The sequence below is a fragment of the Prionailurus viverrinus genome, chromosome B1 (assembly GCF_022837055.1).
Source record: "Prionailurus viverrinus isolate Anna chromosome B1, UM_Priviv_1.0, whole genome shotgun sequence".
In the NCBI taxonomy this organism is placed as follows: Eukaryota; Metazoa; Chordata; class Mammalia; order Carnivora; family Felidae; genus Prionailurus; species Prionailurus viverrinus.
In genome coordinates, this window is record NC_062564.1 from 133,433,599 (window position 1) to 133,446,687 (window position 13,089).

The window sequence follows — 13,089 nt, forward strand, 5'->3', positions numbered from 1 at the left end:
GCTCGAACCCACGAACCGTGAGATCATGACCTGAGCTGAAGTCGGACGCTTAACCAAATGAGCCACCCAGGCGCCCCAGTACCACAGTATTTTTATTAGAGAGGCTTTATAGCCTGATTTAATACTTGTTAGGGCTAGTCCTCTCTTACTGATTTTATTTCCCTTCCATTATTGTATGTTTATTTTTCCACATGAACTTTAGAATTAGTTTGCATAACTCTAGGAAAAAGTTTACCTTCATTTTAATTGGAATCACATTTATATATTGCATGAGGAGGGTTGTCATCTTTGTGGTATTCAGTTGTCCTATATGAGAACAAATGATGTCTTTCCATTTATTCAAGTCTTTTTTGGCTTACAGAAGTGTTTCACAGTTTTTCTAATATAGTTTTTTTTCTATTTTTTTACATTTATTTATTTTTGATAGGCAGAGAGAGACAGAACACAAGTGGGGGAGGGGCAGAGAGAGAAGGAGACACAAAATCCGAAGCAGGCTCCAGGCTCCGAGCTGTCAGCACAGAGCCCGACGCGGGGCTCAAACTCACAAACCGCAAGATCATGACTGGAGCTGAAGTCGGATGCTTAACCGACTGAGCCACCCAGGCGCCCCTGGTTTTGTTCTGATATTAAATGACATATCTTTAAATGGTTACTGTTTGTATTTTGGTATGTGTGTTTCAGGTACATTTTATATTATGGTACCTTACAGAAATTGCTCAGTACTGGTTCTGTTTTCTAGGTGTAGTATTACATGATCTATATAGAGATATAATTTAATTCTTTCTCAAATCTTACGCATCTATATACTGTGATCATTGGCTCTTATCTCCAATGCTGCCTCTATTGTTTCTCCATTAAGTGTGATGCTGGTTTTTGAGCTGAGATGTGAAACATTTCATCATGTCAAGAAAGTATCTCTTAATTTTAATTTTATTTTTATGAAATTAAGAATGAGTGTTAACTGTTGGTGGGAATGCAAACTCGTGCAGCCACTCTGGAAAACAGTGTGGAGGTTCCTCAAAAAATTAAAAATAGATCTACCCTATGACCCAGCAATAGCACTGCTAGGAATTTACCCAAGGGATACCGGAGTGCTGATGCATAGGGGCACTTGTACCCCAATGTTTATAGCAGCACTTTCAACAATAGCCAAATTATGGAAAGCCTAAATGTCCATCAACTGATGAATGGATAAAGAAATTGTGGTTTATATACACAATGGAATACTATGTGGCAATGAGAAAGAATGAAATCTGGCCTTTTGTAGCAACATGGGTGGAACTGGAGAGTGTGATGCTAAGTGAAATAAGTCATACAGAGACAGACAGATACCATATGTTTTCACTCTTATGTGCATCCTGAGAAACTTAACAGAAGACCATGGGGAGGGGAAGTAAAAAAAAAAAAAAAGAGGTTAGAGAGGGAGGGAGCTAAAACGTAAGAGACTCTTAAAAACTGAGAACAAACTGAAGGTTGATGGGTGGTGGGAGGGAAGGGAGGGTGGGCGATGGGTATTGAGGAGGGCACCTTTTGGGATGAGCACTGGGTGTTATATGGAAACCAATTTGACAATAAATTTCATATAAAAAAAAAGAATGAGTGTTAAAATTTTCAAAAGCTATGCTACGTTTTATTATGTGTTCACAATTATTTCTTTTTTCTCTTCTTCTATCATGATATATATTGTTGGGAGAGAATACTTACCTATACACTGGTTTTGGGTTTGAGCATGTGACTTGCTTTAAACGATGGAATTTGATCAACAGTGGTAGTTTGTCAAGTTCAGAGTCCAAAGCATCATATGTTTCTACTCACCCCTTTTGTGTTTCTGCCTCTACCATCAGAAAGACATGCCCTGAGTAGTTGATGATCCAAATAAAGGAGCATATGGAGTAGACCTGAATCCGTCCTGCAGCCTCAAGCATAACCACCCTTGCCAACCCACAGACTGGAGAGTGAAAAAAAGAAAAATATTTGATGTGGTAAGCCACTGAGATATCGGGGGTGTTTGTTACTATTTTCACAGTAGTAGTAGCTCACTAACACAAAATCCTTTCTATCATCTACACATCTAATCAACATTTTTCTCCTTAGATCTAACTACATGATGAACTGCTAATGTATTTACTAATATTGAAGCTTCGTTGTCTGGGAATAACCTCACCCCTCAATTATGATACACTCCTTAAACTTTATTTTAGATTCTGTTTGCTGACATTTATTTGGGATTATTCCATTCCTAGTCATGAGTGAGATTGCTTTATAGTTTTCTCGTGTGTGTCTATGTGTGTTTGTGTGTGTGTGTAATCTTTACCAGGTTTGGGTGTTAAAATTATACTTGTTTCATAAAGATCATATGAGAGTTTTCCCTCTGTGCTACTATTTAAATGATATTGGGCTTATCTGGACTTTGAAAATTTGATAGAATTCCCCTGTAAAATCATTTGGGTCTAATTTTTACTGTTAGTTCTTTGATAAATTCTTCTCTTTCCTTTATAGAAATCTGTCTATTTATGCTTTCCATGTATAGCAAGGTCAGTTTTGGTAAATTGTATTTTCTTAGAAAATAATCCAATTCATATAGGTTTTCCATTTTATTTGTATGAGTTGTATAAAGTAGTCTTTTGATATTTAAAAACTTACCTTTCATTGGTTATCTCCTTGTTTTTATTTCTTATTTGTGCTTTCTTCCTTTGTTGGGTTAGTTAGTGGTTTTTATTTTTTTTTTACTTAAAAAAATTTTTTAATGTTTATTTTTTATTTATATTTGAGAGAGAGAGACAGAGCGCCACCAGGGGAGGGGCAGAGAGACAGAGACAGAATCTGAAGCAGGCTTCAGGCTCCAAGCTGTGAGCTGCAAGCTGTCAGCACAGAGCCCAACACAGGGCTCGAACTCCCTAACTATGATATCATCACTTGAGCCGAGGTCAGATGCTTAACTGACTGAACCACCCAGGCGCCCTGGGTTAGTTCATGGTTTATCTATTATGTTGTTGTTGTTTTTCACAAACAGAAAACATTTTGATTTATTAGTTTCTACTATTTTTCTGTTTTCTACCTCATTACTTTTGCTCTTTTATTTATTATCTCCTTCCTTCTGGTTTCTTTTGCTCTTTTCAAATTTTGAAGATGGGAGCTCAATTTATTTTCTTTTTTTAAATGTGTTTGTAGCTGCAGCAATTTAAGGCTATGGATTTTCTGTGATCACTGATTTAACTATACTCTATTGGTTTTGTGTTTTCATACAGTTCTTTTTTATAAATTCTTAATTTTTCCCCTTTTGTCCTAAAAGTTATTTAATAAAGAATTTTTAAATTTCCAAATGGGATTTCTAGTTTCAGAAAGAGCAGAGGAGCAAACCATGGAACTAAAAATGCTTGCTCAACTTCAGGCTTCCAGAACTTTTAGTTTTGAATGAAATTGAAAATCTTGATTATTACCTGAAACTGCATTTAAGATTTTCCAGTACAAGGGAACTGATTATTATCTACAAGGGATCAAAATAGCTATGGGAAAAAATAGCTATGGAATCTATCAGGGTTTCTTCCAAGGGCAAGAAAGCAATAAATTTTCTGAGCAAATTAATGGTGAGTGAGAGAAACAATAAAATTGATTTGTGATTGCATATTGCATACAGGCTTTCATTAGCTTTCGTATCAGCTTTGTGAAAATTAGAAAAAGGTGCTCCATTGGGTGTATGTGGCCTGTGGAGTCCTGCATGGTTGGAGAATTCCTGGCTGAATATCACCCCCCACTTGAATTCTGTTACCTTAACTAGGAACTTTAGCTCAGCCAGAAACTGTACAGTTAATCCAGAAGACCCTAGATTGCTCTCTACTAAGTTTAGCAGGTTCATTAAAATAGTTACACTTGTTAACGGCTGGGCAATTGTGGGAAAAAATAAAAATAAGAAAAGCAACCGATTGCTAAGACAGTGCATGTTAAAAGCTCTCACCCAAAAAAGTGATGATTATGTGACAGGATAGAGGAGGTGACGAGATAGAGGTGTTAACCAATGTTATGGTAGTCATCATTTTTCAGTATATAAGTGCATCAAATCATCACGTGGTACACCTTAAACTTACACAATGTTATATGTCATTTTTATGTCAATAAAGCTGGGGGGGGGGGCGGAGAAAAGCCACAGATACCACCAAACTCTCATTATACTTGAGGTATAAGATTTATTCACACACACAAAAAATAATCACAACCAAATGTACACTAATTTAAAAAACAAAAGATTATAGTGACATAAAATTTTATATTCTCTTTTATAAGTGTGTAAAAGTATTTTGTTTGCTTCTACATAAATTTCCATTCATAAAAGAATAGCAAACATTAAAATGCGGTGATAGTTTGCATTTCTTACATGGAAAGAACATAGACCAAACCCTGGAGCTTTAGTTTACAAGGATGTTACCATGAAGCGACACACTAAACTAATGATCAAAAATAGTATCTATTTCCAGATCCATATACATATACATTCACCAACTAAGCTGAGAAATAAGCATTTCATATTGTCTCCCATCTTGCTATCATGTATTTTTCTTCTTTTTACTAAAAGCAGAGTAAGAAACTGCATTTTCTCCTTTTAATTGACCTCAGAAGATGCACTATCTAATTCATGAGAAACGCGAAATTTCAGGTGTTTATCTTGTTCCTCGCTCTCAGGGTGTTGGACTAGCTCCTTTTCATTGCTTTGAACTGTTTGGCCAACAAGCTCACTGCTGACATCAGAACTTTCCTGACTACCAATCTCATGGGAATGCTTATTGTTCTCATCACTTGCCTTCAGCTTATACTCTTTGGAGTGCTTGCGGCTCTTGGTTTCCATACTGTGGTCATCCACCTGACTCGTTTCCTGACTGTCCTTCACATGGCTGTCCCTGTCAGGAGACCGCCGCACGGTGTGGGAAAGGAGGACGGCATTGAAGTCATCTTCCATACTCTGACTTTTCACAAGTGATGTGAAGTCCTCCTCTGTAGAATCAGGATACTGAATCACAGAACAAATGGAAGAAAGATGAAATGAATAGTCAGGGATGGGCGCGTTGTAATTCTGCTTCCTAACTTTTAGGCCAATTTATACTGAAAATTGTCTAAATTTGGCCAAAGCAAAAACCGGGACTAGCATGTTACTTTGCATTTTGCCAAGCCTTTTCACATATTCATCTCCTTTAATTTAACAGGTACATCAATTATGCATATGATGAAGACTATGAATTAGGTCTCATTATCCCTGTTTTACATAAAGGGAAAATGAATTGAAAGTTAAAAAGTAAAATGAATAGTAAATGGCAAGGCTATGTGTCAAATATAGATTCTTCCACTACACATTTAGTGTCATTTGCCACTCTCCAATTCATCTTAGGTATTTAGCTTCAAAACATGACCATTATATTGTGAAGATAATTGCTGTTTTCCAAAGTTTTTTTTTTTCCTTTAATCTAAAAAAGTGAATAGAATAAATGCTTTATAGCCAGGATTTGGAAAAAGAACATTGTGATTGAGAGGCAAAATTAGGGAGAAATAAGCATGGCCTTAAACATAAAATCACCAATGGGAAAAATATTTGTGTTCTAGAGTCATAAATTAATAATGCTAACTGAATGAATGAATGTACATATGCACAGCTGGAGTTCCTAGAATTGGGCTCTAATCATAAATATCTGATGTGTCTGTTAAAGGATTTACCTGGTCTTCATATCTGTGGGACTTCTTAGATTTGGACCTCAGTCCATAAGCCACGCTATCACCTCGGCCATCATATGAGTCTCTTGTGGGGACAGCTGGGGTGAAAAATTGGGTTGCTGGAACATCGGTGGGAAAGTCAGTGACCAGTTCATCAGATTCATCAGACTGGTTAGAGTCGTCATCTGTGTCATGGGAATCAACGGAGTCCTGGCTATCTACATCGTCTTCATCATCTTCATCATCCACATCATGGCTTTCATTGGACTTACTTGCAAGGGTCTAAAAATCAAGATGGCCAGAAAAATTCGGGTAAAGGTTTTTATTTTCCCTTAGTCTTTACAGTGTCTTTCAAACTATTTTGTTTTCAGAATCTTTGCATTCAGAACAATGTACTCAGTGACTTTTAGGAGCAAATGTGAGTATCTTCCAATTTTGTTTTAACACGAGGATAGTGGAATCATAATTTGAGGTGTGTTGCTTGATTTTCCATAAACAATTATTTTCATAGACAATTTCAAGCAATATATGTGAGTATGACATTTAAATTAATAACATTGCTTTTCCTCGTTCATATTAGATATTATTTAACTGACCAAATTCAATGATGAAATAAATACAGATACATAATTGTGAGGTTATTTTTTCTATTTGAAATAAGAATTCTCAGGATATTGGAGCACCCATATATTAATGCATGCACCGAAACCTAAAACCACCTCCTTATTAGCATGGATAAACAAAAGGTGGATAAATTGCAGCTCAAAGCTGTCAATTAAATTAACCAATTAATGTCTATTAAACTTCTGATTCACAAATATACTGGGTTATTTATGTAGCTTTCCTAATTAGAGATTCTTAACATATTCAAACAGATCTTAAGGAAAACAAATTTAACTTATCTCTCTGTTTAGCAAATATATTAATAGTCCTAATAAAAAGAATAGTTCTCACATAAACAGTTATGTTAGGAACAGTAATGTTCCTAGAGACAAAATCTTGGCTTTCATAGGCATTAATTAGGTGCTTATCGGATATTGGAAAAAACATCTTCAAAATACCTTAAATAAAATGTTAAGAGGCTTAGTATTTCAAATAACAGACATTGGCAAACACTTCCTGCCACCCTAAACTTATCTGAAGAAATCCGATATTTCTGCCATTTGGTAAATACATGTTTTTCTTCTGAGCAAGTTTTAGACTGGCAATTTACTGGGAAATTTGCTAACAGAATCTTGTCAGACTTGAACCTGGGCAATGTCATTCGGAGGAAGAGTGGCTTCTTTCATCTCTCTAAGGCATGGTCAGCCTCTGATTCAAGGTGAGAACTTACCTTTTGTTTGAAGTCATCAGTTTCGTCAGAGAGCACAGCATTCTGAAGAAGGAGGGACACATATCAGGCAGTGAACATCAAACGTGCCTAACATTTTAATGCAACAGTCAGCCTTTGCTGTCCCAAGCAGTTCTCAGTTTTCAGCCTCAAAAGTGGGTGGCTTAAAGTGGGAGGAAGCCACTTGACCAGATCAATTGCTAGCCGAAGCTCACATTTACCCAAGGGCCGGAAGGCTCCATTTAACTGGCCCAAAAGGCCTGCATGATGGCTACTTCTTGTTGCTGTTTTCTAATTGTGAAAAATTTAATTTTTACAATTAGTTAAAATTAAAAATACCTGTAGTGCTAGGAAAGTCTGCTTCTGAGATGGGTCAGGCTTTGGCCATGTAGCTACAGCACCTGGGTATTTGTTGTAAAGCTACAAAAAATGTTGCATATTTGTCATTATTAAAAAAAGAAACATAAAGGATCTCTAAGAGATAAGCTGAAAAAAACAACTACACTTCACTGACCTTGATGGATAAGAATAATATGCATGTATATGGTCAACCAGAGCTTTAGATACCTCTTTTAGCATTTATTTGCATTGCAGATTCATTTAATATACTCTTTAAAAAAATTTTTTTTTAGTGTTTATTTATTTTTGAGAGAGAGAGAGAGAGTCCAAGCTGGGGAGGGGCAGAGAGAGAGGGGAACACAGAATCTGAAGCAGGCTCTGAGGTGTCAGCACAGAGCTCGAAGAGGGGGGCTGGAACCCAGGAACCGCGAGATCATGACCTGAGCCGAAGTCAAATGCCCAACCAACTGAGCCACCCAGGTGTCCCGAGATTCATTTAATATACTCTTACATAGCACTTACTGTGGGCCAGGCACTCTTTCAAAGTGATTTACAAATATTTATTCATTTAATCCTCTCAACGCCCTGTGAGATGAGTATCATTATTATTCCCATTTTACAGATCAGGAGAAACTCAACCACAAGGAAGGTTAGTGGTAGAAAGTGGCAGAGCCAGGGTTCAAATCCAGGCAAACTGGCTCTTTGCACTGATGCATTCTGTGCATACTGAATACTTCGCAGTCCTGTGCTTGCTAGCTGAAATTTCCTCTCAGATAAAGCACAGCTAAAGCAGAAGTTCCTTAATTAGTGGTGATCTTCATTGTTTCCTCTATGGAACAAGGGGGAACTCTCTAAGGCTGTGCTGTCTGATATGGTATCCTCCAGCTATATAACATGTGGTTATTTAATTAAAATTAAGTAAAATAAAAATTCAGTTCCTCAGTTGCACTAGCTACATTTTTCATTCAATAGCCACATGTGTCTAGCTGCTCTCTGAGTGGACGGTGCAGAAATAGAATATTAACATCATCACACAGTTCTGTTGCTCTAAGGTGCCAGAGACATGAATGGTTTTTCCTCTAGCCAAGTTATTTATCTGGAAAATGATTATCCTAGTGCAGAGGAACGGAAGTTGCTCTGAATAAGTGTCATCTGATGGGCTGTATCATCCAGAGCCAATCCCTTCACATCCCTGTCATTGAGAATGAGAATCCTGGTGGTTCCACAGAGTCCCTTTCACAGCCAGCCACCGAGTGGGGGAGGGGCGGGGAGGCAGCCAGTCAGGGGCACTTGGGGTTTCCCCAAGGCCGGCTGGCTCTAACCAGAGCAGATTCACAGTGGGCTTCTCTCAAAGCGTTTGCTGAAAGAAGGGGTTCCTTGCCTAAAAATGATATGAAAACTACCGGTCTAGATGAGTTCAAGTTTCCTTCTTGGAAAGATTATATACAAATATGTATATAAAGATTATATACAAATATGTTAGAGCTTACATATAATTAATAATTAATATATATATTTCCTGATGAGACATGTAATATGGGCTCATAGAGAATGTATTTATAAGTTCAATTTATGATTTAAAACAAGGTAATATGGAGACAATATAGATGAACAAAGTAAGGAGACTAAACCCCCTAATAGTCCTAACACTCACAAATAACCAGTGTTCATCTCCAGAGGTGTTTCCTATTAACTTTCCCATATTTCCTACTAGTTCTAAGGTTCTAGGATTCTGGAAGGTTGAATCCCCTGACATTTAGTAATTTGTACTGTCATAGCTTCATGTACCATATTTGTTCTCTTAAAAGCACTAATTCTTGCCTCAAATAATGTGACCTCTATCTTTTCTGGAAATGTTAATTTTTCTGGCTTATTATTGTGATTCAATACTTGTTTTCTCAAATCAATTGGACATGCCTATAACACCTACTTGCGCACCCAAATGTGCATACAGCAATATTTCTCTAAATGTCTTCATTAAGCAATCTATTCTCAGTGACCCCAGGCAACTCTCTACGGCCTTTATTCTGTTCATCTGGCATTGAGCTCTGTGCCTTTTTGTCTGAGCTCCTCAGGACAATGCCCATTTGTTGTTTGGCTGGCACAGTTTCACCTGTTTTGGAGAGGCACATACATCTATGGTGCTGGTCAGAAAGCTATAATAAAGGGTTTGATTTGGTCTTCTGTTTGGGTAGAGAATTGTTATCTAAAGTCAGCTGACAAGATCTAAACAGTGTAAACGACTTTCTTTTTATAATGGGCTTCTTAGCAAATATCTTAGAAGATATTTTGAATATTAGAGTCACACAAACCATCCAGTATGTGAGACAAATTTTAAACTTACTAAAGGGTGGAGTTTTCTACGTCTAGCATGGTATGTTGACTCATGGGAAGAAAGGCACATGACTTCATAGAATTCATCTTACATAAGTGATAATGGCCTAGAGCATTATTTTATTATATAAAAAAAATCTAATTTGATGTTAAGAGCATATACTTACTAAAACCTATCCAACTCTTTCTTAACTTGCAAAAGGGCTATGTCCCAATAAACCCATTGCAGGTTGAAAATATGGTGGGTCATACAGAGATGCATTGAATACACCTAACCTACCGAGTGTCATAACTTAGCCTAGCCTACCTTCAACATGCTCAGAATGGTTACATAGCCTGCAGTTGGGAAAAAGCATCTAGCACAAAGCCTATTTTATAATGAAGCGTTGAATATCTCATGTAATGTTTTGAGTACTGTATTGAAAGTGAAAAACGGAATAGTTGCATTGGTGCAGAATGGTTGAAAGCATATTGGTGATTAGCCTCGTAATCATGTAGCCGGCTGGAAGCTGCAGTTCACTACCACTGCCCAGCATCACAAGGGAGTATTGTACCATGTATTGTTAGCCTAGAAAAAGGTCAAAATTCAAAATTTGAAGTATGGTTTTTACTAAATGCATATGGCTTTCTCACCGTCATAAAGTTGAAAACTTGTAAATTGAACCATCATAAGTTGAGGACCATCTGTAACTGTACTTAGTACTGGCCTAGGTTGAAAGCAGGCAGTCGGTACTTACCAATTAGCAGCATGACTACGAAAATAAGTAAAATGGCAACAAATATGTTTGTGGTGCCTCCTGTACAACTGCATAAGTAATTTAAGGACATGATAAACCTAAAAGATGCTTACCTGCTTTTCCTCCGAGCTCCCAGAATCAGTCTGTTTAATCTTTGAAACAGAAAAGATGAAGAAAGATTACAATGTGAATGTGTTCTTAGCACATGGGAACACACAATTCATGTATTTTGAGAAATTTCCTTTAGATTCAGCTGTACTCACTGGAATGGCGTAGGCAATGCCCAAGAGGCAAAAGCAAATCACTGCAATTCTCATGGTTATTTTTCCTGCAAAACATTTTGTAAGGAATATTTAATCTCTTTGTAGGGTAAAACGGTGATACCTTTGTTTGCTACCACATTACAAAATAATTACAAATAAAATATATTTTTTGTAGAACATTTTCTTCCTTTTGGAGAAAACTTTTGTTTCATTCACTATGGTCTTTTGAGTTAATATTTGTAATGCCACCTCTATTCTCCATCTCTCACTATTAGGTAAGGGAGAGAGGAATGTTACGAGTCTATATTTAACTTTCAAATTTAGAGTTCCAGGGATTATACTAATACTACCTGATATCTCCAGCTGTCTAAACCTACAAACAGATCATTAGTAATTTAATTAAAATAATAGGCTAGTGTTAGTATACTCATTTCTTAGAGAAGAAAAACACAAAAAGAACATAACACTACAGAAAGAAACTTGCTTTCTCCATTTTTCAAGCATGCATGTTAAATGTGATTCTTAAATTATTAAAAAGATACTACTTAGGTAGAATGAAGCCATCTCAAAACTCAGTTATTTAAGAAAGACATTCTAGAAATTTGAAACAAAAAACAAAACACTGAAAACAGTCAACAGCTTTTCTATTCATGATAACAAGTCTACATAGTGTCATACAAGTATTTTGGTGAAAAATTTAACGGCTAAATACAGAAGTAAAATATTCAGGGAGGTTTTTTTTCCCCCTTGAAAATAGGATGGATACATTAAATCATCAAAACATAGCATTATTATTAGCTTACATTACCACTAAAGACCCTTTTCCTTTTAAATGCTTCCACAACCATCTATCCATTAAAACTAATGTATATGTAATCATTTGAAAGGGGCATAGAATGTTTATTCTTTTCTGATTGGAAGAAATAGTGTTAGTTCCTTTGAGGACTCAAAGTGCTTCTGAGTTATATATACGACTGGCTTTCAAAACAGCCAGTCACCTTTCCTCCAGGAAATCTGTAATGTATCTGGCATGCTCAATGAAAAGACAAGAACAAGTCTGCATAACAGCTTTACAATTAAACTCTTCCTTACCACTTGCCCTTCGCCCTGAAACGAAGCTGAGTATATAGGACAGTGCACTGCGGGCTTACCTTGGTCTGTGGCTGCTGAGAAGAGAGCCCTGTCCCGGACAGTGTGGCAGTCCTGGCCTTCTCTTCTTGCTGCTGACAGCCAGGACCTCCCAGAATTTAAATGCTGCTCCAGACATTCTCCACCAACACAGGGAGGCGGAGAAATGTGTCATGAGGTTTTTTTGCCACTGCCCCACCCACTTGCTCCCACACTTCCCCCTCTGGTTTTGTGGTTAGAAAAACAAAGAAACAAACACACAAACTACTCTGCAGTTAAAACATTACTGACGTACAATATCATTAACTAGATTTTTCATTTATGGGATTGTCATTCAGCGTCATGGAAGGGCATTGAGGGGTCCTCTAAAAAAGTGGGGAGGAATGACTAGTTCTTTTAAAGAGTTTTATCATTTCTAAATTAGAAGAAAATTAATATGAATCAGTCCTAAATAAAATGAAATGGAATAGATTTTTGTTTCTTTTGGGGTAAACAACAGATTAAGGTAATATATGCAACCACATGTGCCTCACAATTATACTTGTTTAACAGCTGCAAGGCTACTGTTGAGGTGTACGAAAAGTTCAGAGAGGCTCCTTCCATCCTTCAGTACTCAAGCTCGGTTTTGTGATTTCAAGTATGTCACAACTTGTCATTTAGACAAATGACATTAATAACATTAAAAACTATGTTTAGAAATCTGTACCCATTAAGTTGGATTCACAATGACCTTTCAAGGACGTGAATTTTTGGCGCACTGTTTGAATTGTTTGGAGGTGACGAATCTCATAATTCAGTAGATAAAATAGAGGAATGGTAATTTATATGCTACAGAAGTAAGGCAGTTTCTGACTGGGAGCAGTGTTACTGCTTGAGAATGCTGCTTCTGGGGCCAGAGTGTGGCTTTAACTCCCCCCTGCCACCAGTTAGCTGTTTGGCCTTGGGCAGATCACTTAGCCTCCGGGATTTGTTTCTTCATCTGTCACATGCACACACTATTACCTAGCTCATGGGGGGGTTTGAGAAGTTTAAATGAATTAGTATGTGTAAAACTAACAATGCTTGTCACATATTATATGCATATTTTAAACACTTTGTGTGTTAACTATTACTGAAATGTTTAGGAAGAGCAGGGAGTCATGAGTTTAATGTCTTTAAGTGGAATCAGTTATTAGAATGAGGCTAGATGTAAGGTCTTTAAACTGTGTACATCAATAGGGTAATTTGCACATCTCTACAGGAATGGGTTGACTTATGAATT

General features: G+C 36.9%; 1 protein-coding gene across 2 annotated transcripts; it reads right to left on the reverse strand.

Moving 5' to 3' along the window:
- Positions 1–4,159: 4,159 nt before the first annotated feature.
- Positions 4,160–11,963, reverse strand: SPP1 (secreted phosphoprotein 1). 2 transcript variants are annotated; one of them, XM_047854790.1, is made up of 7 exons: positions 11,852–11,963; positions 10,701–10,765; positions 10,551–10,589; positions 7,367–7,447; positions 7,031–7,072; positions 5,701–5,979; positions 4,160–5,002 (listed from the first exon to the last, which is right to left on the reverse strand). In XM_047854790.1, the coding sequence occupies exons 2-7, from the start codon at positions 10,752–10,754 to the stop codon at positions 4,598–4,600; spliced, it is 900 nt and encodes a 299-aa protein (XP_047710746.1). In that variant the 5' UTR covers positions 10,755–10,765; positions 11,852–11,963; the 3' UTR covers positions 4,160–4,597. The 2 variants fall into 2 exon arrangements, with proteins under 2 accessions (XP_047710746.1, XP_047710747.1); XM_047854791.1 differs by lacking the exon at positions 7,367–7,447.
- Between the last annotated feature and the right edge of the window lie 1,126 nt (positions 11,964–13,089).

Bases quoted from the DNA above. Each gene is read 5' to 3' on its own strand.
- SPP1 (XM_047854790.1), bottom strand. From the start codon at position 10,754: ATGAGAATTGCAGTGATTTGCTTTTGCCTCTTGGGCATTGCCTACGCC. The intron at 10,590-10,700 runs GTGAGTACAGCT...TCTGTTTCAAAG, and splicing joins GCATTGCCTACGCCATTCCA to ATTAAACAGACTGATTCTGG. The intron at 5,003-5,700 runs GTAAATCCTTTA...TCTGTGATTCAG, and splicing joins CCCACAGATATGAAGACCAG to TATCCTGATTCTACAGAGGA.